General features: G+C 39.1%; 1 protein-coding gene across 1 annotated transcript in view; it reads left to right on the forward strand.

Annotated features, from left to right (window-relative positions):
* LOC104271508 (VPS10 domain-containing receptor SorCS1-like) overlaps nt 1–26,490 on the forward strand; it is a gene marked incomplete at both ends in the record, with an annotated part of 191,861 nt that overhangs the window by 91,904 nt on the left and 73,467 nt on the right. Inside the window, 2 exon segments of the mRNA XM_009866192.1 lie at nt 8,292–8,365; nt 24,838–24,902. Coding sequence (XP_009864494.1) covers nt 8,292–8,365; nt 24,838–24,902 — 139 coding nt within the window.

Here is a 26,490-nt window from a genome sequence, read left to right on the forward strand (position 1 = left end):
TTACTTCCATGAAAAAATTACATTTTCCTTTTCACGAGAGCTGGACAGTTCACTGGATTAGGAATAAAAATATGCACTCCATATCTCTGGGTCTGCCACTGATCTCTGTGGTGTTGAGCAACTCATCACTTTTCTTGAGGTGACTCACCTTCCCCTTCGCTGTCATTTGTTTTGATTGTACTCTACAATGTGTCTTCTGTTTCTTATTACACAAAATGCGTGTCAACACTAGATTCATATTAGATATATATATATGAATGTAATGGAAATTGTAAACAATAATCATTTAATTTAAAATTTGAAGCTCTGCATGTGTGCATGAAAATTTTGACACTTTGCCCTAAATTCTGCTGTAATAACTAGATACTAGGGGTTCCTTCTGGCTTTAAAATGTATATGGCAGGCAGATTCCTTTAAATATCTGCTGGTAAAAATGTTTCTCCTGCCACTTTTTTTAGCATGAGAGTTAAGAGTACTGGAGACATTGTGCTTATACGGTTGCTTGCAAACTACCACAAAAACAGATCACCAGTTGAATGTGGTTCATATCTGAAAACGTGTGAGGAATTATTGAGGGACAGGTGGGAAGAAAGGTAGGGGTCATCTCCAGGATGTTTTGATCTGATGAACATGTGTAAAAGAAATTTCTGTGTTATGATCATATTGAACAAGTCTACATGACAGTAATGTGTGGTTCATAAGTAAAAGCAACCACAGAGATACAGACCTGCAAATGGGTGTTTGAATGGGCTGTGAAGCAGGAGTCTGAAAGCCTTATCACTTTGATGCATTTTCATCAGCATTCAATAAACACCAATCATTGGGTAACCTTACTGATGCCCTCCGTGTGTTGTAATTAATATGTTGCTGCAACATAACATGTTCAAAGTCTATGCAGTGTCCTCTGGACTTTATTACTTCAAGGATATTTAAGCATCTTGACACTGGAACTTACAATTAGATCAGAGGTCGGGGAAGTAAATTAGTATCAGCCCTATAGCTCGTTTTTTAATCTGGGATCATGAGTCTTATGCTCTATTCTAGGAAGGAGTTTGATGCACGTTTTCAAATTCTATGTTTATACAAAACATGCTGTTCTATTAAATTCAGTATTGGAAGAGAAAAGGTCAATGACTTTTCTAAATGGAGAGTCGAATGATTCAGGGAATAGTAACAAACCTCTCAGCCTTTGACTGATCTGAAGAAGTGCCCAGTGCAATAATTTCATTAGTGTACTTGGTTTGATATTCATGTAAACTGCACTGGATGCATGCTGGGAGCATGTGTGCATCCCAGTCCCTGCTCATACTTTCTCACTGTTTGAGATGTCTGTAGTCCCACTGTGGAAACTTCTTTCCTACTGTGATATTTTTTCATCCAGCAGGTAGATCCAAAGGCATATAAGGATCTGAAAGGTCATAAAAGACTACTGTGTATACCTATATAAACATGTTCAGTCTTAAGTCCTTACCTGATGCACTAACCCCATCCTTTCTGCAGAGTGCATAGAAAGCAAAAGAAATGCAAGAGAGACTTAAACTGAAGTAGTACATCACCAAATCGAAGCAATCCACATGATGTCTATCCTATTGTTCTTTGCTTTTTTAAAGGTTTTAGATTAATTCTAAATATGGGCTTTCACAGTTGAATAACATTTGAATAATGTCTCTGTGCACAATGAGAACAGTGACTAAAACTTTGCAGAATTTCTTCAAAGACACCTGTGGCAGTAGGGAAGTACAATTTATCAGTAATAAATTGTTCCATATAAATGAATGGGGATAAAAAGGAGGACTTGTCTACATTTATTTCAGATTAGATTTTGTATGTTCAGAAAGAGTTGTCTTTATCCCATTTTATGTTTACAGTTAGAGTTAAACTGTGCTTTTGTAATATTGTATTCTTTGGTGAAATTGAGATAAATTTTAAAAAAGTGATACTGAAGCTGAGAAAAAAGTAATCTCTCAAAGTCTTTATATGGTTCATCAGTACAAAATCTATGGTTTAGATATACTTGTGTTGTGGGTATTTTTGTGTGTAAATTCTATTTGAAGGGGTGAGGGTGAGACAGCACTGACAGGGTTAGTTTTAATCATCTCATAGAAACACCAGGAAGTCTAAGAGTCAAGAATTCAGCATATTTGAAAAAATATCAGGAGGATTGTCCAGTAGGAAACTTCTCAGGGAATTAGAGGTGAATTTAAATCAAACTCAGTGCTTTCAAAGATGTTCTGATCTATTTTTCCAGTTGCATATGTATTTTAGGTCAATACTACCATAGTGTAGATTGAATTACTATGGTTGGATCTGTGTTCAGGAAGAATGAGTGGAGCTTTCATGGCAGCTAGAGGTGAGAGAGCAATTTTTATTTTGTGAATATAAGAATACCAATGTTGATAAATCCAATCAGGAAATAAACTTAGACTCTATACTGCGTTGCATTATAGCTTATTTATGGAAAATTACTTAACAGTAAAATAATGGGAACTACTAGCTTGCTCAAAGTACTTACTTCATGTCACTTCCAGCATGCAATTTAAATCACCTTTTCTTTAGCCAGATTCTGAATTTCCATGTGCATAATGTTTTTTGCATGAGACGAAATCAGTGCATCAAATTGAATATCCTCATCAGCATAGGAAGCGCATGAAACTACCATATGATTCAAGATCAGTATGTGAAGAAGCATCAGAACCAAAGATTTAATCAGAATATTCAATTAATTTAAACTCTGAGCACTTAAACATCATGGGCACTTTGGTTTGGTCATATCTGCAACAATTTTTATAGACATTAAAATGAAGCCGAAGCTGTGAGGGACTCCATGTGTGACAGAAACCTTTGGCTGAGGAAATCAATTTCTTGAGAACAGAGGGGGTGATGGTACACCCTGACAAGCATAATGACCATTTAAATAGCATTGTATCATAATTAGTGGGTCGTTGAGATTCTCAGTAGTTGCTATGTGTAACTGTGTTGGGTTTGTGTGAGAAGGCTTTGGTAGCAGGGGAGCTACAGGGATGGCTTCTGTGAGAAGCTGCTAGAAGTTTCCTCCGTGTCCAATAGAGCCAGTGCTTGCCAAGGTGGACCCACTACTGGCCAATTCTGAGCTCATCAGTGATGTTGGTAGCAACTCTGGGATAATGTATTTAAAAAGGTGGGAAGGAGGCTGCAGCCAAAGAGAGGAGTGAGAATGTGTGAGAGAAAGAACTCTGCAGACACCAAGGTCAGTGAAGAAGGAAGAGGACGAGGTGCTCCAGGTACCGGAGCAGAGGTTCCCCTGCAGCCTGTGGTGAAAACCATGGTGAAGCAGGCTGCCCTTGCAAACCCTGAAGGTTACTGGTGATGCAGATGTCCACCTGCAGGCCATGGAGGAACTCATGCTGGAGCAGGAGGATGTCAAAAGGAGAGTGTGACCTTGTGGGAAGCCTGCACCGGAGCAGGCTCCTGGAAAGACCTGTGGACCCACAGAGAGAGGAAACCACGCTGGAGCACATTTGCTAAGTTTGTGGAGGATTCTCTCTCGTTGTATTTTAGGTACTTGTTCTGGAATTTTAAAAATGCGTATAGACTAACAAAAAAAAATTACAAAATCAAATAAGGCTGCTGATAAATTAGAGAGATGAATCCTCGGTTAGTGTAAGTCATTTTAGCTCCATGAAAGTGAGTGAAGATCTGATGTTTTATAGCATTTGTGGCTCCCATACAATCACCTTAGGAGAGGTGTTTCAAGGATGAGCCTGTATATTACATGTTAGAGTTTCTCTGTAGTTTTTTTTAGTGAAGATAATGCAACCTTTATCTATAAAATGGTGAAAAGATTGAGTTCTTTAAAGTAAGTATTTATATATATAGCATACAAGCTAATACTGACTTTATTGATATTAATGCCAGGGTTTAAATGTGATAGTATTTCAGTTCAAAGACTTATAAGACATTTATGAACAATGAGAAGAATGGAATCAATGGTACCTAAATATTTTCTGAGTGCTGTGAAATATTGAAAGCTGTTTTTCAAGCCAGTATAATGTGGAAATCTTATGGCAGAATGATTATATTGTCTTATCCAACGTTTCCAATGGTAGCCACCTCGTTCTAGAAGAAAGTACAAAACTCCTGTATTGCTGTGCTGCTTTTTGGATGAAAACCAGAAATATTAGAAGTAATAAAGGAAAATCATCTGATTTCCACCATTCTGAATAGGAGAACCTTTTACCGAAGTATCTACTGTGGGGAAAATTTACCTTACATTTATTATCACTTTTAATGTCCTTGTATTTAGAATAGCTACTGAGAGCCCTAGCAATTTTTATGTTGTGTAAATACATGCTACAACAGATGATTTCTACTTGAAAGAGCTTAGAAATCAGAGCGAACGGAAGATATGTAGGAGGTACAATACATGAACGAACCAGGGAAGAATAAAATAGGTGTAGTCAAATGATGGAAGGGACCAGAGCTCTTTTACAGCTGTGAACTAGCACATGAGTAGATTAAGAAACAGGTCTTCAGGCTATGCAATACAGTACAGAATGTATCCAGAACCATCAAAAAAAATTAGAGGGTTTTATGAAGCTAAGATCTAGAGGTTTTTTGCTTTGGAGGAATTTTGCAGAGCTGAAGTAAAAAAGAATGTAGAGTTCTTTTTCCTCTTCCCTACTGCACACTTTCCTTGATGTTGCACACTTTTTTGACGTTGCAGTTTAGCTCAGTTGAATTGTATAGAATCCCAGTTATTCTTGAGGAAGCATTTTGAAAGAATATCTTCTTTTCTTCCTACATTTTCTAGAATTTAGTTATTGTTTTGTAGTGCAAACTGTCAAACTAAATAAGCCAATTAAATTTAACTGATCTCTTTTAAATAATTTACTTTCACTAAGAGTTTATACATACAGCCTCTTTCTCCTAATCAAATGCTTTGATCTTTTAACTACAAACATTTCTAAAATATTTTTTCTTCTGCATTTTTATTGGGATATAGGAAAGTTTGCAAATAATATTTTTTATTTAAGAAAGGTCTGTATATTAAAGAATGTTTTGAGTGTCTGAAATTGAAAATGTTATCAATGAATATAACCCAAAATGCAAAAAATATAATTAAAATTACTCAAGTCAAAAATTAGTGCTAGAAAGATCAGGAAATTTGAAGGGAAAGATAATATTACACAACTGTATCTTCCTATTACCCAGATATCCCAAAGCATTTTAAGATGAAACTTACCTTATCTCTATGAAAAGTTCAGTTTTCAGATTAGCTTTCCCTAGTCTAGAAAATAGTAGCATCATGTTGCGAGGAGACTCTTTCTATAACTGGGGGATTGTCCTGCAGTTCAGAAAGTTTATCTGAATCCCTGCTCAACCTCAGAAGATATTTGTAACCTTGGGACAGCCTTTCCTTTCCCTTGCACTTCTGTTTTCTCATCTAAAAGAGGTAGATTTCTAGTTAGGAAAAGCAAAACAGAGCAAAACCAGACTGCTAATGATTGTTAAGTATTCAGGTATTACACAGAAAAATAAATATCTAAGAGAAGAGGAAGCAAGAAGAGGATTATTCCCTGATGAACAAAGGTCAAATCTGAGAGATCAATACAAGATTTGTACTTCATAACAGTTTTGTCTCAGGGAAAGAAGAAATGTCAGTTCACTACTTGAACCTTAGATGAAAATACACATTGAAATTGTAATAGGTTCCTTTCCTATTTGTGTTTGAAGAAGTGTAGCAAAAAAACATTATCTAATTTCAGTCTAATAATGAAAATTGTCATCAGATAGCAGTACTTGCTACAGAAAATAAAATGGCATCTCTGAAGGGACTGCATGCATGAGTCTGTCACGGGAAGTCTCAGGAGGGGGAAGGCTTTTATAACAACAAAATATGATGTTGGGTTTTAAAAATATCCATACAAGCACTCTAATTGCTAAATGGGGAAAAATAATCCCAGCTGTATCATAACTGATACTTGACAAAAAACCTAGCCTCCAAGTATTTATTTTTTTCTGGTTCAACATGACCTAAATAAACTCAATCTAAAATGAATGATACTTAGAATAAAATACCTGAAAAAAAAAGATCACTGCAAATGATAATTTTCTTCTTTTTATGGGCTTGACACATCAACATGGGGAATTTCCCCTTTGCTAAAGATACATTAGTGCAGGTTGTGCTGCTGAGTCAGTAAAGGCTGAGATTGGTGCTGGAATAATGGCAAAGGAGGAAAAACCTTCTAAAGCTTGGTTATTAAAGTGTCTCATCAAAGACAACGAGAGCTTTGGGCATGGGTTCCCAGGGAGCTGATATTTCCCTTTGAGGGCTGTTGCCTTTTCTCATGCACTGTTTTCAGCTCCCTGGGCACTGGCTTCTAATTTGAGAGGCCAGCAGAATTGCTGTAATCCATTTCCTCCCTTTGAAACAAACATAAAGTCTTGCATTTCTCCACTTTTTGCCTGAATCAGATGTCTCATTTAGGGCATGCACTAAGAGAAAGCAGGGCTCCCTGGGTACTGTGCAGCATCACAGGCTGCTCTTCTGCAGGAGGAGCTGTCAGATGATTTGAACTTTATTAGAACTTAAATTACTGCATGTCGAAGACATATTACCTGGCATAAAAGAAATTATTTTGCAATGAAAGAGAAAACATCGATATTAGATAGATTGACAGTAGCTTACTGTTACTTTGTTTTTACTTTTGCTGCAATTACAAAGGCATGTCTAAAAATGGATTTTGAATGTGACAGGAAAAAGATACCTCCTGTAATGGTAAATGTCTTGATTAGGTGACCTCAACGCACTTTACAAAAATTACTGTTAAGCATTCCAAAAGATTTTCTTTAATTTTCAGAAATGAAAGTTTTCCTTAGTTATACTTAGGGTCTCCTAAAGTTTCAAATAAAAATGTATCTAGAATTTTCTACTTAAGGAGTAATAACAGACTCACCACTTAAGTTTTATAAGTGGATGCGTTTCTATCCCCAAAGCTAAATTGTTTTTCTTACCCTCATTATCTTCTGTCCCCTCTGCCTTCTTCTTTCTCTTCTTTGGCAGTGTTAAAGAGAAAGCAAGATGAAAAAAGGTGATGAGCATCCATCTTTCTCTTCCCTGCCAGTTCAGTGCCACTACTCGTTCCAAAAATTGTCAAGTTTTGCACATAAAGATCCAGATTGTTTGCATTTTATGCAAGATCCCTAAAGTCGTGTTATGAACACGCAGATCACAGTTCAGAAAAGGTGTCCAACATCTTTGTTGCCAGAAAAGGAGAGCGACTGACCAAATCTACCAAATGAAAAAAGAAGGGAAATAGGATGAATCTACAAGAAAAGTATAGTGCTGACGGCCCTCAGTGCTATCATATTAGAAGTCTGAAGTTAAATAAAGCAAAAGAAAGACAGAACCTAAGTGATCCTTCTCCCTACTATCCTCCTGAGAATTACCTGATGGCAGCATTTATGCAGAGCAGCTGTTTATAAGTGCTCTATAGCAGTAACATTTGTATTTCTTTCCGCAAAGACATGTCAAAGTATTTATAATACCTGTAACATGCCTTTTTGCTGACCTTTCTCAGTCCGATTTGATATTTACTATGGAAAAAATTTCTGAAATGATTGATGGGTTTGCATATTGTTTGTGTAACCAGACTAGGAGAAGGTGTCACACTGTTTGCAGGAGGACAGGAGCAAAGGGAGAATCACAAGTTTCCATGGAATGAGTAACTTATGCTGTTTAAATTCATTCAGTCCTGCAAGAGAATTTGGGATGTGTTAGAGCACTTTTTTTGGTTCCAAACTGAACAAGCTCTCTAGGGATAGCTACTGGTAGCTGGAAGGAGAATGACCTTCTAACATAATACCAAGGAAAGCAAGTCTGTGTGTCTGTTGTCAGAGCTAGGCTTGGATATCAAACTGCTGTGTTATGCTGTGCATTCGGTGTCCATCATAAGTTAAAAAAAATAAAAAGGCATCCTTCCCACACTGCGCATTGGCACTACCTGTGAGTGCCACAGAAAGCTAGGTGGTGAGTTTTCAGTCATGGCAGGTTGTTGGATGTACTCGTGCCGCGATCCCTCAGGTAATACCAGTTGTGTCCCACATTGTACAGCTCAGAGTTGCCTCTGATGATAAAATGCACCACAAACACTCCCTAGCTGCCCGAGGTGTGTTTCTTTGAGACTGGAGGAAGTACAAGTGCAAGTCACTGTCTCAGAAGTGATACAGGCTTCTTCAGACAAATTTCTCTAAACTTATCTGAACACCTTTATGTTTTACTATTATTCATGACTGTTTGTTTTTGTCCCCAGTTATTCAGTTCAGTGGAGTTTGGCAGAAGATGGCTGCTGCTTCATGAGGGAGTTGCACCAAACAGGTTCTACTGGTAAGAGCCAAAAACCTTTTCCTCATTTCTGAGACCTGACTTCACCATTCTTACAGAGATCTTGAAATGGGGGCTTGAAGGCCATGTGGCTGGATGCAGTTGGCGCTGCTGATTTGGTGAGATTAATTTAGAATTGGTAGGAAAGGGGCATTATTCCTCCTGTTATGTGTTTATACACTACTTGAAAATGGGGTCTTTGAGCTAAAGATGATGCACAACTAACATTTACTAAATAATGGCCTGAACAAAGCATTGATTTGGGAGGGGAGTGTTCCGCCATATCCTGTGAACTTTTTGAGTTTGAACACAACTCTGTTCAGCATAAGCTTGTTCGTGTTTGCATCAGATAAAAAGAAGAGATCAGTCTGGTCCTGGTACCAGTGAGGGCAAAAGACCTCTGAGGATACTAGCATTTCTGTCAGAGTAACAGTGGACATCTTCCAGTGGCTGGTGTTATGCTTTTAACTGCTGTTAGACCTGCTTCAGTCTTTGAAAGTGAGCAAGTCAGTGACCATTGAACTAGATGCATACAGTTCTTCATTATGAGCTTAAATCACTCTGCCTTATTGCTTCTAAGTAGCACTGCAAGATTTCCAGCCAAATTTCAACCTGTGTGAATCAGCCATGTTATGTAAGTTTCTCTTGCTTAAACTTTGAATGCCAGTCAGCTACAGCAATGACAAAATATTTGCAAGTTTGATGACAAAGTTACCTTAAAGAAGTAGCATCGCTCTTTGTTGCTGATGTAAGCTTAACTCTTTGCTGCAATAACTTGTGCTATACAATTTTTATTTAAATTCATTTGGGGCTGTAGCCTACATGATTATGATAGAATCCGAGGGTCTCGCAGATTTTTTGTGTATGGGATGTCCAATGGATGATCTGACTTGAGACTCAGGCACTTGTAGTAGCCGCAGCCACGGAAAAATAAACCCTGGATATAGATCCAAACTTTATTCTGCAGTTCTTCCCTATAGGCAAATGGCTTTGAATTTTGAGTCTCATCTCCTTCAGATTTGCCCAGTGATTCTGGTGTACTGATTCTCTTCTCATGATTCTGATTGCAGGCAGATCTCTATGCATTTGCTTTCCATAGCAATGATTTGCATAACCAATGTAAAGCTCTGTAACTACGCTTGCAGTATAAAATAGTTATCTGAAACACTTCTGTGCTGTCATGCAATAGCAATTAGTGTAATTTCAACTTACGTGGAAAAGAAAGCTGAGGAATGAAGGAGATATTGTACTGCTTGCTGCAGATGTGGTTGCCATAGTCTAATAAATCAAAGATAGGTTTAATTTTTTATATTTTAGCTTACTTCTCTTTTTGGTTTGACTGGTGTAAACCTGTAAGAATTCTCATCAGCTTTTTATGGAGGCAGTAGTCCACCTGTGAGCAGAAATTGGCTCATGTCCTGTCAATCTTGCCTTTTAAAGAGAAACTTTTGTTAACAATAGTCATCTTGAAATCAGGAAGAACTGAACCAGTTGATTAAAATGAGACCCCTGCGGTACCTTCTAAGGTATAAGTTTGTGCCAAAGCCACAGGTTTTGAAGATATATCAAGATTCAGGAGTGGTTCAGTCAAATATTTTCTTTTAATTTATGAAAGAAGTAAGAGCTCTAGGTCAAATTTACTTCCAAAGTTGAATTTATATTTGGTCTGCAAAGGATATACCAGAGATTTTGTTTGCTACTTCTGCTTTCCAATTCTTTCTCAGAACCTATGTTAGCTGAAGCTTTTGCAAACTAAGTTCCATTTTTAACTTGAACTTGGTTTTGTGTGAGTGTCTACGTAGACAGGCACATATATAGTTCTATAACTACTCTTTCTTTCCTACAGGAAATCCTGACAGTGTTTCAAAATGTCAGATGCAAACACATAGCCCTACACATTTTTTGTTGGGTTTTTTTTTTTCTGGACTAATAAAAGTAGAAAGTCCAAAATATCTGGGGACACAGTCTTTGAGATACTCAACAAAATTTTACTCACTGAAGAGATCCCTGTGTTCTGTACTGCACTCCAAAACTTTTGAAGTTTTCCATAATTACTTAGAGTAATGGTTTATTATGAATTGAGTTGATGGATGCCTGCAATAAGAAGAAAGATGAAAACAATCATTTTCTTTCTCCATGGAGCTCAAACTTTGAAGGCCTCTTAGAACCTAGCAAATAATAGAACTTGGGCTTGGAGCTTCAAAGGCAAAGAGTAAGCTGAAAAGATGAAAAGATGTTCCAACCACCCATCTAATTCCCTGCAGCCATAAACAAAACATGAAACTGCAAGCATGTATTTTCACCTTGAATAAAATGTCCCTTGCATAACACACCTTAGTGTAAGCTAGACTGTACTTCTGCTATCAAAAGTAAAAATAATACAGCTTGTGGAGACAATGTTCCATCCTATTCCGGCTTATTATGGCCATCATCACCCTGAGAAAAAAACAGTACTGTTAGCTACAATTATATGGACACAATATGTCCTCAGAACCATCCGTAGCAGAAAACAGAGGTGTACATTTATAATTGAGATCATTTACATCATGGGGAGCAACACTGGGCTTTTCTAGGCATTTACATTTCTGTGCAGAGGACAAAATAGGCACTGACGTGCTGAATCAGAAGGGCAGCCCTTTGTGCTCAGACTGTGGCTGCTGCTGACTCCCCATGCAAGAAAAGCAAAAAGGACCTGGCACATAAGAGGATGCAGATGTGCAGTTGAAATCCAGACTTGTACAGCAACATCTCTACAGCCAGTGCTGAGGTACAGGCTGGGTAGAGCCTTGCTCCCTGTATTTTTTTTTCCTAGGTTTGGGGTTTTTGTTAGTGATTATTGTACATTTTGACTTGTGAAAATACAGAGCCTAATTAACCTGAAAAGTCTGACTTCTGGGGTCTCCTGGCACAGGGGTACGTGCGGGCTGTGGAGCGACCCCGCTGGTGCCGGCAGCTCTCACAAGTCTCCAGAGACTGAGATTCCACAACCTCCCCGGGCAGCCTGTCCCAGTGCTCTGCCACCCTCACAGTAAAGAAGTTCTTCTTCATATTTAAATGAAACTTCCTGTGTTGCAGCTTGTGCCTGTTGCCTCTTGTCTCCTCATTGGACTCTGCTGAATAGAGTCCGGCTCCATCCTCCCTACACCCACCCTTTAGATATTTATAGACTCGACCCAAAGCCATGGCTAGGAGGAACGTGGTGACCCAGACGGAGCTCCAATGCAAACATGTGGCCATGAAGGTCTCCAGCTGCAGGGAGTGCATCAGCCTGTCACTCCTGGGGGGCAGCAAAGATAGAACCTGTGTGAGGTGCGACCAGGTGAATGATCTGCTCAGCCTTGTGACAGGGCTGAAGGAGGAAGTGGAGAGGTTATTGAGTGCCAGGGAGTGTGAGAGAGAGATGGATTGGTGGAGCCTCTCCCTGAGGCAGAGGCTGCAGGTGGAGGCTCCACAGGAAGCAGAGGACCCCCTCCTCTCTTGCCACAGGGAGGGAACCTAAGAGATGAGTAGGAATGGAAACAGGTCCTGCTTGGAGAGGCAGATGAATCCCCTCCTGGCCTCCATCACCTTCCCAATTGCCCTTACAGAACAGCTATGGGGCTCTGGCACCTGAGGGCCAGAGAAATGAGTTACAAGTTGTAACTGACAGGACAAGAGGAAATGGCATCAAGTATGCTGGAAGGGTTTATGTTAGATATTAGGAAAAAATTTGTAGAGAAAGGGTTATCAAAGACTGGAATGGGCTGCCCAGGAAAGTGATTGAATCACCATTCTTGGATGTGTTTAAAAATCATCTAGATATGATGCTCAGGGACATGGTTTAGAAGTGAGCCTGCTAGAGTTAGGCAGCAGTTGAACTTGGTGATCTTAAAGGTCTTTTCCAACCAAAACGATTCTATATTCCATAAATGAGGGCTATATTCTGATTTCTAAGGAAGTGTGAGGAGTTGCTTTAATACAGGCTGCTTCCAGGACTGTCTACAATGGGACTTTTTGGGACATACCAGGAAGATACAAAGCAAAGCCTTTGGCATCAAGCCTTTTTGAGGTTGCATTTACTTAATGCTGCTTCTTTTGAGAGAGCATGAATATCTGGAAGACTTTAAGGACTTTTAAACAAATACGAGTGGTTGATGAAAGCAAAGATGCCTTTTCCTGACATATTTTACTTGCCATTTTACACAGTCATGTGGTCTTGTAAATAGTTGGTGGGTCACTCTTCAGTCTTGTCAATAAACAACACGGAACTTACTAGTTTTAGTCCTGAGAAGGCTCTGCCTGCAAATGCTGTCAGAGAAACTGTAATGTCTTTTACAGCAGCATTTCTTATATCTGTTTCAGAGAGAATTTTCTTTTTTATTCACTTATTTTTGGCTGCTCTCTGAAACACCCCCTCCTACTACCACCCCAGAGAAGTTAAATCTCTGAAGAACAACATTAAAGCAGTCTGCTGATGCCTATTGCATGACTCTGAGAAAACACTCTGTGTAGACACAGCTCAGCTCCTTGTAGTTCATATGTGTTTTGTATTCCTGTATACACTGTTTCATTAAGTGGAGTCATTAACATGAAAATAGAATCTTTGTTTATTCAGGCTCCTGTGTTCCCTCTTGTCATTCTTCCACCTGCAGCTCTAAGTGGTGCCCTGACATCCACAGCTGTGATGAAAGAGATTGTAAAGTCACTCTGTAGAGGAAGATATCAGATGGAGGAAGAGCACATAAACTCAGACATTTAAAATGAGAGGTCTCAGGAATTTTCTTATTTTAAGAAAAGAAAAAAAGGAGGAAAAAGGGGTCTGTAATTCTTTACCTCACTAAAAGATTGTAAGGACACATTTGTACTGGGCAGGCTTCAGTGATGGGCTACTGTAAAACTGACACCTCTAATAATTGTTATAACTTGGGTACCTTATCGCATATCTGCATAACTTGGGTATGTGAAAGTGATATACTGAGGAAAGCATAATCCACTCAGAGTTAACCATATGTTCTGTGTCTCATGGAAATATAAAGGAATCCACACTGCATACAACCCCAAGACACTGCAGTTCTCTACTGTATCAATTTTCATGGGTTTTATTAGTTCTCTGGCAGGTCCTTTAGATTTTGCTCTTAAATGTACTGTGACAGAAAAATGCATGAAAATTACCAAGGTACTTAGTAATTCTGGAACTGTGCTTTATGAAAATACCTTAATTACTAAGAGGGAGTATTCTAAGCAATATTAGTTCAGTAGGCTAATACAGAAACAGCAAGTTAATATACCTGGATTATTGCTTATAGCACAGTGTTTGCTAATGCAGTTGGCATTAGGGGAAGAGAATGCAGTAGGTGCTAGTTAAACTCAGAAATAATTTTTCTCCAAGTCTTTTATTTTTGTGGTACTTGGTGAATTTCAGCATACATTCTATTTCAGCATACGTGGGTTTGTGGGGAATACAAATATGAGCACAATTGGCAAATCCAGTCATATTGGAAATTACTTTTTTAAAACCGTTTTTAAAGTGGGCCAGTCATCTAGTCAAAATTCCATAATGATACCTTGTGACTTGCAAAAAACTCTAGTCAAAGTGCATATAGTTCAATATGGCCAAAATATTTATGCAGAAATTGCTCATTAAATGTTAGATTTTTATTCTGATCCTCAGATCAAGTCATGCCTTCACCTTGAAATTATTTTCAGAAAGTCAGCAAGTCAAGGTATCACAATTAAAGCTGATCCTAAAAAAAAATAAAAAAATAAAATGTTAAAACCCTTATTAAAATGTCCACAAAATGTAGTGCATTTTAATCAAAATGAGAATTTTTCTGAAAAGATTCTCGGCTAATTCAAATCGTAACCTAACCTTGAGAAACTTGAAGGAGAGAAGGAAAAAAGTCAAATAATAAAAGTGTCTTAAAATGAGCAGTAGAAAAGCCCAGCCAGTCAGCCAGCAAATTATATCATCAAGTTATAATCATTTACTGTATCAGTGCAATTGATTTTATTTTATTTTTTTACTTATTTGTGTATTGCACCGAGACAAGCGAGTAGGAGAAATACAAAAGAAATAGCTCTCCATACTTCAAGAAGATTAGAGCGCTTTATTGATGAGAGTACTGGAACATGTCTCCTGTGAAGAAAGGCTGAGAGGGTTGGGGGATTGTTTAGCCTGGAGAAGAGAAAGCTCCAGGGAGACCTTATTATGGCCTTCCAATGCTTAAAGGGGCTTACAAGAAAGATGGATAGGCTCTGAGTGGGACTGTAGTCATAGAACAAGGGGTAACAGTGTTAAACTTAAAATGGGTAGATTTATATTAGGTATAAGGAAGAAATTCTTTCCTGTGAGAGTGGTGAGACACTTGCTCAGAGAAATTGTGAATGCCACATCCCTGCAAATGTTCAAGGACAGGATGGATGGGGCTTTGAACCACCAGATGTAAGGGAAGATGTCCCTGCCCATTGCAGGGGGTTGGACTAGGTGATTTTTAAAGGTTAATTCCAACCCAAACCATTCTGTGATTCTAAGATGACTGAATTAGAAAAAAAAGTATGGCTGAGGGCTTTGCACTCCATAGGTATAACAGGCTGATGAGAAGTAAAAGCATATCATAGAATATCTCATTTCCTATAGAGTCGTGTGTTCATTATGGTAATAATTCCCTGAAGAAATTGCAGGAGATATCTCAGTTTGGTAAGAGATGTTGCTGCGTCTCCACTCTGTCTTGCTTTTTTCTGAGTATGAGACGGAGAAGAAAATGGATGCGAACATTGTAAAAAAAGCAGCCCACCAGCCTTTCCCCTCAAACAATACAAGGATATGCACACACACTGAAAGGGAGAAAAAGATAAACTGGTAAGTATCTGAGAGGACAGATGAGTAGATAGGGCTATATTTGCATTTCTTTTATAAGCAATGGCAAAGAAAGTTAACCTTCAGAGCAGAGTTAGCTATAGACTGTATTTTAAAAGCTCTGTTCATTGGAGCAGCTGAAAGAGCCGAAAATCAAGGGGGAAAAGTATCAAAGCCCTGTTAAAAACTTTATTATATTCAAGCTGTTGGAGGAAGCCGAGCAAACTGTCCCAGCGTTTTCATTAGATCTTTTCTTGGTGAGATTTGCACACCCTCCCAGGTGGGCTGCAACAGTTTAAGTGGCAGATACCTGGGCTGTTTACAAACGGTGCTGTGTCTTTCTGAACAAGACCTTTTAATCACCACAGGGCAAATACTGGAGGCTGATGTAGAAGATGCCAAAGGGCATTGTGACAGCCTGTCCAGAAAATCATCCACTTGATCTAACATACAAGCCATACCTGATAAGTTGAAGCCTACTAGAAATAATATTAAAAATATATGCATTTCATAGCTTAAATATGGTGGAGAGGGGCACATCATGGAGAGACCCATGACAGTTTTCAGAAGATCCAAAGTAAGTGACTGATGGTGAATATCAAGAGTAGTGAAATTTGCTTGATTTTCATCTTTTTTATTTTCTGAAATAAACGTAATGGAACAATTTATCCTCAGCCCTGTCTCTAGGCATATCAAGGATAAGAGGGTCATTAGGAGCAGTCAACATAGTTTTTCCAAGCAGAAGTCATGTTTGACCAACCTGATAGCCTTTTATGAGGACATAACTAGGTAGATAGATGATGGCAGCGCAATGGACGTAGTTCATGTGGATTTCATTAAAGCATTTGACACCGTCTCCTACGGCATCCTCATAGCTAAACTGAGGAAGTATGGTCTGGATGACTGAGTAGTGAGGTGGATTGTGAACTGGTTGAAGGAAAGAAGTCAGAGAGCTGTGGTCAATGGGGCAGAGTCTTGTTGGAGGCCTGTATCTAGTGGAGTCCCTCAGGACAGAAAAAAAAAATTCAGCATCCTCTTTCTGTTGCTTTTAAAAGCTCATTTAGACTCTTTGGGTTTTGGTAAGTTTTAGTTCTTAAGAAACAGATCCAAAATACTTACTTTTCTTGCCTGGACAAGGCTGAGAAAACTACCTGAAGTCACACAGCAGAGGTTGATAGACAGCCCTCTGGATCTATAATAACCAGATCCTCTGGTTCCAGTAATCTCTTGAAATAACTCATTACTCATATTCAAATCAAGATTTGTCGGAGCAAAATACAACACCTCAGTCCTAAATCCTTGGTTTGGCAGAGTTCCACATGCAAGAGAGAAAATATTTTCAACTCTACTTGATTATCACAGAGAATCTAAAGATAAGGGTAACATAGTAACTTGCATCTCCTCCTGAAAGTTGTAACTGAATAGAATCTTGATATTTAGCTGACTCTGCCCCCTTCCTCCCTTTATAGTCTTGTTCTTCAGTTGTGAATAGGGAGAAAAGGTTTATTCACCTGAATAAGCCTTTTTAGACTTAGAGGGCTCAGTCTGATTGTTACGTATATTGTATATTTTGGTTTTCCCAATTCAGCTGATTTATCTTACAAAAATAATCCAGAGATTCTTCATGAATGAGTCCAGAATCTCAAGAGCTTCAGCTGCTCTCCCATCATCCACTTCTTCACATTAAAGATCCCCAGAAGCAGTCAAGGCATCCATATACCGGGTTCAAAATCCTTACTTGGGGTTTACTCAGTAGCAGAACCCTGCAGCACTATGCAGGACTCTGGCATGTGCCAGTCTTCAACTGACATTGGACTTAAAAGCTGTTTTCTCCATATGCACCCTCAAAAGGGTGAGGCAGTTGCACAGTAAAGTTAGCTGTGGATTTGTCTAGATCTACGTCAGGAAGGTTTCAGTGCTGTTTTCTGTTGTATGTTTAATGAGTAGTGTACTGTGTTACCAGAGCTGACTTTCCATTCTTGCTGTAAATGGCTTCTGGGCCTCCTCTGAAACGTGCTGACTGAGCCACAGCACTGCAAGGTGCCAGAAACATGTGTCTTAACACAGTGGGAAACCATGATCCTGTTAGACTGCACCAGCAGAGAAGCAGTAAATCAGGTAGTTTTGGTCCATTATATCAGGGAGCTGTGTTCAGAGGCTGTAACTAGAGGCTACCTTCTTCCTACTGTCATTTCAAGCCTGTACAATGTCTTAAGTCTCCTGTAATATCTGAAAAAGAGATGTAGGATAGTATGACTATCTTAATATCAGTATCTTATCCTGGTGACTGAATTTTATCCACTTAGTTTAGATCCTCATTTTAAGACATTCCTCCTACCCAGTCTTACCAGCAATAGATACCTTCCTCCTTCAGAATTCTCATCTGTCTATTTCAGAGTTTTAGCCATGTTTCTTTTCTGGAGCTTCCCATAGAAAGCAGTGGGGGAGAAGGCTTGATTTGCAACTGTCTTTAAAGCTCTGTGGTATATGTGAACACTGAGGTGGAAGGCTGTGGATATCTCGCTCAAAGGCTGTAACAAATGATGGTGAGGGTAGAAGTGACTCCCCATGACCAGGACATCATACCGCTACCTCAGTTTACTTACTCATATATTTTAGTCTTAGCAGCAACAGCTACCTGCTTTTACGAGTCAGTGTTGTGAGGTGGCACAAGTAGGAGAAGTTGGGCTTTACTGGCAGCCCTGCTATCTTCCATTAGTTCTAGAGAAAAGGTGACAAACCAAGTGAAGTGCACCATGGGATGGATTTGGCCCAGTGTCTTCCAGTTGAATTGCACAAACTGATATAATTTCATCTAATTGCACAATGTAGGAAAGAATAATGCAGAGATGCAGCGGGGAAAATCTGATTAGATTATTGTCAGAGGAGATTGGTAAGATATAAAGCAATGAAGTGCTGGTTTATGCCTGTTTGGAATCTATCCCTTTGTTTCTAAAACATGTCAGGACAATATGGTTAAGAGATGTCAAGGCTAGAAAGTAATCTTTAAAGTATGTACCAGGAATATAAAAATCTGTAAAATTTCACATAATAGGGACTGAACTAAAGAAACCATAAGAATTCTTTCTGACACTAAGCTCCCTGGGGCAGATGCACTGACCTCTGCAAGCAAAAAAAGGAACAGAGTATCTGCAAAGTCCTCACAGAGTCAATATAGTGGTAAAATAAAAAGGAGCCTGGAGAACTCTCAGGCTCTATTTTTGTTTCTGGTGCACAAGTGTATGATCTTGGTCAAATCAGTGAGTTCCTCGTGCTCTTGATTAATCAGTGGAGTTTATCTATAAAGCTGAGAACAAAAATTTTCCTCAACTCCTATTTCTAACTTGGTCTCCTGGTCTTGTACTTTTCCATAGGTCTTGAACAAATCAGTAGCATGCAGGGAAGGTTACTTAAAGGTTGATTGTCGAGTACTTTTGTATCTCTGGACAAAAAGCTCCCTGTCTAGTGCTATATGTTACTATATTTATGAATGGCAATTAGGATTTAGAGTGTTATAGAAGCATCAGTGGAACCAAAAAATTGATGCTACTGAGGACTCCATGAACGTCATCTACTGTTGTTGTTTTCATTCTGTTCTTTAAAACAAAAACTTGCCATTCACTAAACTGGAATAAGCTGTCAAGTTTTTAATATGAAGTGGCAGGATGTGTCCCAGAGGCAGTGGGGGAGTTGGTTTTGCACTGGCGAGATTTACGATAAGGGATTCGCATGAGTGCTGAGGCTAAAGGAAGATAAATCCCCAATGGCAAATTCTACCAATAATTGAATTACAAAGCCATTATCATGTGCTGAACAGAGTAACTTTATAGCTCTATTGTGACACGATAAAGCTTGTTAGAATATTTATGTTCATAGGACAACTTTGGCATAAGAATCTCTGAGAGTATGTTCTCCCTTCCACCTGTCTGTTGCAGCTAATTAGCCTTTTTGTGTAATAAGGTATATGTGGGGATGGAGGTGTGCTGAAATTGAAGCTGGGAAGAAGGAATACTGAAGGTCAGGAGATGTCTAAAAATAAATAGCACACTGAGCATAAAGTCATCTGCAGAATGCAGCTGGAGTCTAATGTCCAGAAAGAGAAGGGGGACAGATTGCGGTGAGGGGAAGAGAGGAAACAGAGGCAAATGAGCATTTTTCGTGATGAGAGATCGAAGTGGATTTTCCAAGTGATGTGTTACTTTTATATCTGGTATTACATTGCAGCCACTTCTAACCTACTCTGAGTCAGTGTTGATAAGCTCAAAATGGCAAGAACTGTGTGGATCTCTTTCCACTCACCTTAGTGGAGTCATGCTGTTATCTGTCATTTATCTGCCATCCTTTGCTACGTGAAAAAATCCCCCCAAATGAAGGTGACGGATGGTTGTACCAGCCCTGATTCTGCACCTGTTCATTTCCTCTGACACATGGGAAAGCTGCATAACATCTCTGTCTCCGTATAAAGAATGAATGGCATTTGCACTTGTTCTGTAAGTGAAAAGGGCACAGTAGCATTTCTGTCCTTCCAGCCTTTCATTCTGGGCCATTTGCATTGAAGATTCTGTAAAATAACATTGTCTTTTATTGCTTAGCTTAAAAAACCTGTGATCTTGGCTGCTGTGAGTGTGTATGATACAATGAATACATGTGAAAAGTTTACTGTCAGGTTTCTTGTGCAGTCACAGATATGGTGTGACCATTTCTGAAGTCAGTTAGCCAAAACTTTAGGCACCCAAAGCTACTTTCCAGAATGCATAAACCCTTGAGATGGAGCCCTTCTTGTCTGGTGCTTCAAATTCTTTGTTGATGATAAACAGTAGTTTGAAATTAAGTACACCAAGTGGAAGCTTTTGCTATCTTCACAATGATGCCTTTTTGCAGTTCTGAGTGGTCTGACTGCCTTGCAAGCCTCATCAGTTCCCAGCATCCATAAACAATGGCTTTTGTCCCTAGAAGTGAAAAAAAGATAGAAGAGGTGGAAACCCCAGGATAACAGGGTCTCTGTTGAATTTTCTTGGCTCAGAAGAGCTGACAGGCCAAGGAAGCCAAGGTTTTAGAAATGTTTCAGACACAGAGATGGCAAGGGGTTGGTCACTGCAGAAATATGCCAAGTAGTGTTTGCTGTGCAACAGGCAGTGCCAGACTGCTTTTGTTTAGTTCAACCTAGTTCTAAACCAGGCGATGATTTTGAGGTCTTTCCTCTGTGCTTCTTCTCACGGTGGATGTAGAATCTGCATTCAGAGCAATTACTGCGCTGCAGCCAGTGATATCGATTTGTGAAGCTCTCAAGTGCAGATGACTACTTAGTAGGCTTGATGGTGATTAAAATTTTAGGAAGCAACTTTGTAATAGGACAATGGGGGATCCTACATTTTTCATAATGTGACTGTCTTCAGTGTAAAGGCAATGGGGTCACTGCCTTGCATTCCCCTTGGCTTTTTTAAATCCTCATTTTCCCAAAAGATTTTTTGTGTCATTTTTTTTTCTTCTTTTCCTTTTTCTTTTTTCAAACATCCAGACAATTATACCAAAAAACCCACAAAAAACTAATCGCAAAAATACAATAGGCACCGTTCAGCAGTAAGTGTTGCAAGCATGTCCCTGGTGTACTGAAGTTTCAGGGAGTATTACACAAAGCCTGAGATTAAAGGGACGGACAAAGGGCATGCTGGCATTTTACCGTAAAGTGGAAACGTAGACCACAGCAAGAAAAGTTTGTGGATATATGAAAGACTGGTCTTTGAGAACAAAGGGAAGAATAGAATTGAGAAATATGAGAAGAAGGTCTGCTGGCATAACTGACAAAAGTTGCTCAGAATAGGGCATGGTGAACTTTTGGTCTGCTGTTTATTTTTAGAGAAATTTCTGAGACATATCAGTAACTGAGTGGGGCGCAGAGTGTTGTTCATCCATAGCCCCGTCCTTTGCAGGGTGCTTGATTTATGAGCACTTTTCCTTGTTTAGCTTGTGAGTTGTGCATTCACCATGTTGTGCTGACCATGTGCAGAAAAGGTAATGAAGTAAAGCAGGCAGTTGTGTATCTGATTAGAAACACTGAGTTTGAGGCCTTGGTGCTATCTAGGGCAAATGCAGCACGTAGTTTCCTTTTTCCATGTGTGAAGCTCATGTTTATTTATCACACTAGTTTTGGTGTAAGAAGCTTCAAATCCAGTCATCTATCAGGAATTTCTTTGTAATCAGGTTACTCAGGCTTGTAGAACTATAATGTTCTCCTCAGAAAAAGCCAAGAAAACGCGCTAATAAGTGTAGCTGCGTGGTCGGTACTATTGCAGTAGAGCTGGTTGACATACAAACAATTTAAGATTTCCGATGTATATTCCACAGTTCCTAACAACATGTTTCCAACAAATGCTTTAAGAACTGATAGCCCTATACATATAAAAGGTTATGTCCATCTTCTTCCAGAGTGCATGTTCTCAGGTGCAGTGCAACCAAGAGCATGGTATCTCTCTCCTGTATATGCTCATTGTGGTTAATATCTAATATTTGAATGTCTGCTAGACTTTTACCTGCCATATATTTAAATAATAAAGCTGAAGTAAACTGTATAAAACATTACTCTCTTAGACAGAAGGTGACCCAAGACATTTTCTATCCCCTTCACTTACAATCCATAGTATATCTGTAATTTATGTTTTTAGATGTAGATAATAGATATATTTCAGGTCTGTTGTGTTACCTGCTTTGGGACCTTTTTGTGATCATGTGTGGGTGTCTGTAGTGTAGGTGTCCAGACATTTTATATTCAGAGGAGAGAAACAGCCCGTTCCAGGCTACAGTTTGTCTTCTCACAGAACCATATCTGACACAGTTCGGATGAACCACAGGACAGAAATGCTGGTTTCTCCTCACTGCCTGCAAAGAGAGTTGTGTGGGATTAGCTCACAGTTAGATATCTGTAGTGTACAACTGGGTAAGCTGAACGTTACTTCATAAGGCTTTTCATGTGGTATGGAGGGATGTATAGCAAAATATCACAGGGCTACCATGGAAGAAGACAACATGATAAAAGAAAATGCAATTTTGAAAAGCTCATGTTCAGTAAGCTCTCAGCAGTGATATATTTCTGGATGTCAGCTGTGTACTACTAATATTTATTTGAGCAGATATGTAGTTGTATTTTGCCTGTCCCTTGCAACTGATTGCTCATGTTATCATTTAATATTATGGGTCTGACTGTGACATTGTCACAACTAAATTAAATCTATTATACGTCAAAGCAATAGAATATGTATTTTCTAAGGTAGGAAGAAAGATCTAGCAGATAGAGAAACCTGGATATGGTTCTTGCCTCCACCTCAGATGTCCTGATTGACTTCAGGAACTCCCTTAGATCCTCTGGGTCTTAGTTTTCATCTTCGTTCATCATCACATTTCTAATTTTCGGGGATTAGGAAACATCAGAAGAAAGGAAGCCCTTGAGTAGATGGATAATGTGTATCACCAGTCATGTGTCCTTATTTTGTACATCCTTGGCACAACTGATGGCTTAATTCTCCCTAGAGTCGAAGCTTCTCTAGTCCACGTACTGGCTGTCACAGTGTGAGAGTAAGTAATATATGGGTTACTAAGCTGTAGCCTTCTAACTTTGAGGGCCTGGTAGGTCCAGATATTTATATGCTGCTCTTAAGACATTTAAGTAGTTGATGTAAACTGTGGCTCATATTGCAAGTGAAAACAACAGTGACAGTCATGTCCCATCCCATAGTGAGGCATCTCATTCTGAATTAGGTGCCTTTGCCTGAGAAGATGCAGCAGAGGTGTTTCTTGGGGTTAGAGTAGCACCATGAGGAGGAGACTCACCAAGCACCTGACTGTAGACTCACAGGCTTTAACTAGGGCAACAAGTTCTTTGCTGGATGAATACCATTGTTGTGTGTCTGTGAAGGCACAATGTGCTCAAATCTGAGGAGTATAATTGTTGTTTCTTTGGAGAGTTCACATCCTCATGGGGCTGTGTGAGGTCCGGAGGAGGAATGCACCGACAAAGATGTACTGTGTCTTCAGCAGTAGCCCAGTTGCCAGGTGTGCTTAAAGCCTGCTTGAATAAACAAGAATAAAAAGGAGATAAGCTCAGTTATGAGCTTAGTCCATTCTACAGTTTTTTAGAGTTGTTTGTTGTTGGCATCCATCTATCTTGAACTGAATTCTAACTAGTAGTCCCAGCATTTTGGCCCTAAATCCGCTGATCATAGCAGGTAAAAGAAAAATGCCCTAGAAGGGTACTCCCTTCCCACCCACTTTGGTGTCAATTATCAGGAAGCAGAGTTTTTAAATGGAAGTTGAATGTTTAGGAGAAAAAGACCTTGCCATAACTGTTGTTAAAAATGGAAAAGAGATGAAAGCAATGTTGGCTCACAGTCTTTTCTGAAACTTCCAATCCCCAGCAAAGGAGAACAAAAAAAATCAACCTTTCCTAGCTAGAGAATTGTTACAGATTTTGTCAAGCAAAACTAAGGATTAATCAGGACACAAATAGTCTTGTTATTGTTAACATTTTTATAACGGTTATTAGTTAATGCACATGATGATTAAGGGTTGGAGTTGTCTCTGATTGCAGTCAGTGGGAACTGAATTAAGGTCTAAATCACTGTTTGAACTTCACTTTTGATTTTCTGAAAAATAATGAGGCTTTGAACAGAACAGCATCTAATTTGTCTGTCCCTGGAAATAAATGTTTCTCTTCCCTCATGCATCTATTAACTTGGAGGTCAGGCAGCTAACAAGAAACTGGTTGTTTAACCCTTAGCCTTAATTTAGGATTATGATTTGGATAATACGACCAAGACCAGAAACAAGGCTGATTTTCAGGGATGCTGCTGAGGCTGCTCTACAACAGGACAGGCACATCCTTGCAGTCAGTACTGCCATAATTCAGACTGTCCATCCAGCCACTGGCCATTTGGGCTGACCCGGGGAGTTGTTGAGGCCGGCAGTGCCAGTCCAGGGGAATCTCAACAGTAGAAGCAAACCTTGAGTCTGTAAACCCCCGATTTGCAGTGCTCAATGTCTTTATGTTGTTGCTTGTTAATGGAAATGAACACACAGTCATTTTCCGAGTCAATCCGACATTTCTTTTATTAATGGAACACTGTTTTTATTAGATCAGAAGTGATAAAATGTCTCAGGATGAAATGGGTTTTTAAAATTTCTTAATTAATGAGGGAATATTGATCATTAAGAGTGTCAGCTAAGCAAATGTCCATAAAATGGCCAATATAAAAGAACAGCTATAATTAGTATTCTGGAAAACACTATTATCCCGTCAATTAAAGTCTTCTGTATCACACCCAGAACTGAAATGCATCCTTCTGACCAAACCAGGTGTCAGGCCAAAATGTGAGGCACCAGTGAGAACAGAAACAAGTCTCCAGGTACAAAGAAGCAAAAGGGTCAGAAATAAAGATCTCATGAGTAAAGTGGCATTGATTTGACAAAATGGTAGAACTTTCAAACGTTCCTTTAAAAGAAAACTCCAAAATGCTTTCAAAACAATCAGCTCTTGCTTGTGAGTATGAACTTTAAATCCAGCTAAACAGGATCTTCGGTGGAATTAGTATCTCAGCCATTCATGGTATATCCTACTTTTAACGTCTTTGCATTGATCTGTCTTTTACAGGTCTATGATGGGGTCTGGTAGAGATCTTGATCTCGTTCACCTGGAGGCAAAGACAGTGGATGGTCGTAAGTACATCAGCTTCCAAATATTGTAGTATTCTAGACTGCCTTTATAGTCTTGCAGCCATGCAATATCATGATGGAAATCTGACTTCTCTTTGGTGATTCGCTCATTTAATATGAAGGTTTTGACTGTTCCAAGACAGGTCTGTAAGTAGAGAAGTCTTTTCAGCAAGGCAAAAAGTTGGCATTAACATGCTATGAAAGGAGCTGAGAACATGGTAAGGAAGAACAGGCGATAAGTAGTGATTGGAGTTAGTATATACAGCACCTTTCTTTCTTCCTGTGTGGTTTTTGTTCAAGGGAGCATGGTGTTGGAGATAAGTTCCTGGGCCACAGAATCTAGCAGCTGTTGTTTCACACAGTGGATAGTATCACCTTGTTCTTGGCTTTACTGTTTCAACAGACCAGGGATACTCTGCCTTAGGTACTACCTTTGAAAAGTACCTCATTTATCTCACATTTTAATGACCAGCCTAAGCATACTCTTTACTGTTACTGCTCGTCCTATCATTGTCTTTCATTTTCATTACCGCCTCTCCCTCCTTTCTTTATCTCCTGAGGTGCTTTTCTCAATTCCAGGAGCCTCGTTTACGTGCAACTCCAAAATATTCTTCTAATTGGCTTAAAATTCTCTCAGGAAACCTAAGACACCCGCTAGCCTTTTCTCCTCCCACCCATGTTTCCTCAAAGTTTGTCTTTGAGCTCCACTGCCTTTGCAGTTCTTCCTCCATGGACTTCTTTTCCACAACACTGGATTGCCTCAAGCAGGCTTCACACCGAAAACCTGGCTGCCATTGTTCTGATCATTGTGATTTTATATCGTTTCCTCTGTAAAAAGCAGCTTTGCTGTGAAGTGACAAGCAGATTTTTACCCTTCGCAATATGTAAGTCTTAATGATGCAGTCAATTCCTTTGGAAATAGATAAAATTCTCCCCTGAATTGTACTCCCAAATGCAGTAGTGTTTCTTAAAATGTGTATTTAGTCATCAGAAACTTAAAAAAACTGTCTGAAAAGATAACTGTAAAGTAATCAGGCTTTTAACTTACTGTAATTTATTGTGAAAGAGAATGTTTTGGTAGATGAATTTAGGAAAGAAGCAGTTGCAATAGAAACCATAAACTTTCCATTTTGAGATATGCAAGATTAGTAAAAGTGCAAGAATGTAATATGTCTATTTCTTATCATTTGTGGTCTCTGATTATTATTTCTCCTCGCAGTTTCACTTACCTGAATGTGGTGACAAGGCTGGGAACATGAGGCTTTCTATTTCTCAGGACATGCTAAATGGGAATGAAATATTTGAACAGGACAGTATTTCAGTGCAAAATATTACTGTTAAAAGGCATTATGAATCTGAGGGCATTGAGATGAAACACTACAATTGGTCTTGAAGGAGTATGTTCTGGTGGCGCTTTTGAGGGATGTTCAGCTCACAGTACCATTCTCAAAATGACTTGAATGGTCTTGTTTGAGTTCTTGGGCCATAATAAGAACACTTTGCACAGCTGTAGCATGTTTCTGCAAAAGACTTCATGAGTGCTTAACAAATCAGTAAGCTTTATTACAGCTGTTAAGGTGGAAACTGAAAA

This window comes from Apaloderma vittatum, unplaced genomic scaffold (assembly GCF_000703405.1).
Source record: "Apaloderma vittatum isolate BGI_N311 unplaced genomic scaffold, ASM70340v1 scaffold5083, whole genome shotgun sequence".
Lineage (NCBI taxonomy): Eukaryota > Metazoa > Chordata > Aves > Trogoniformes > Trogonidae > Apaloderma > Apaloderma vittatum.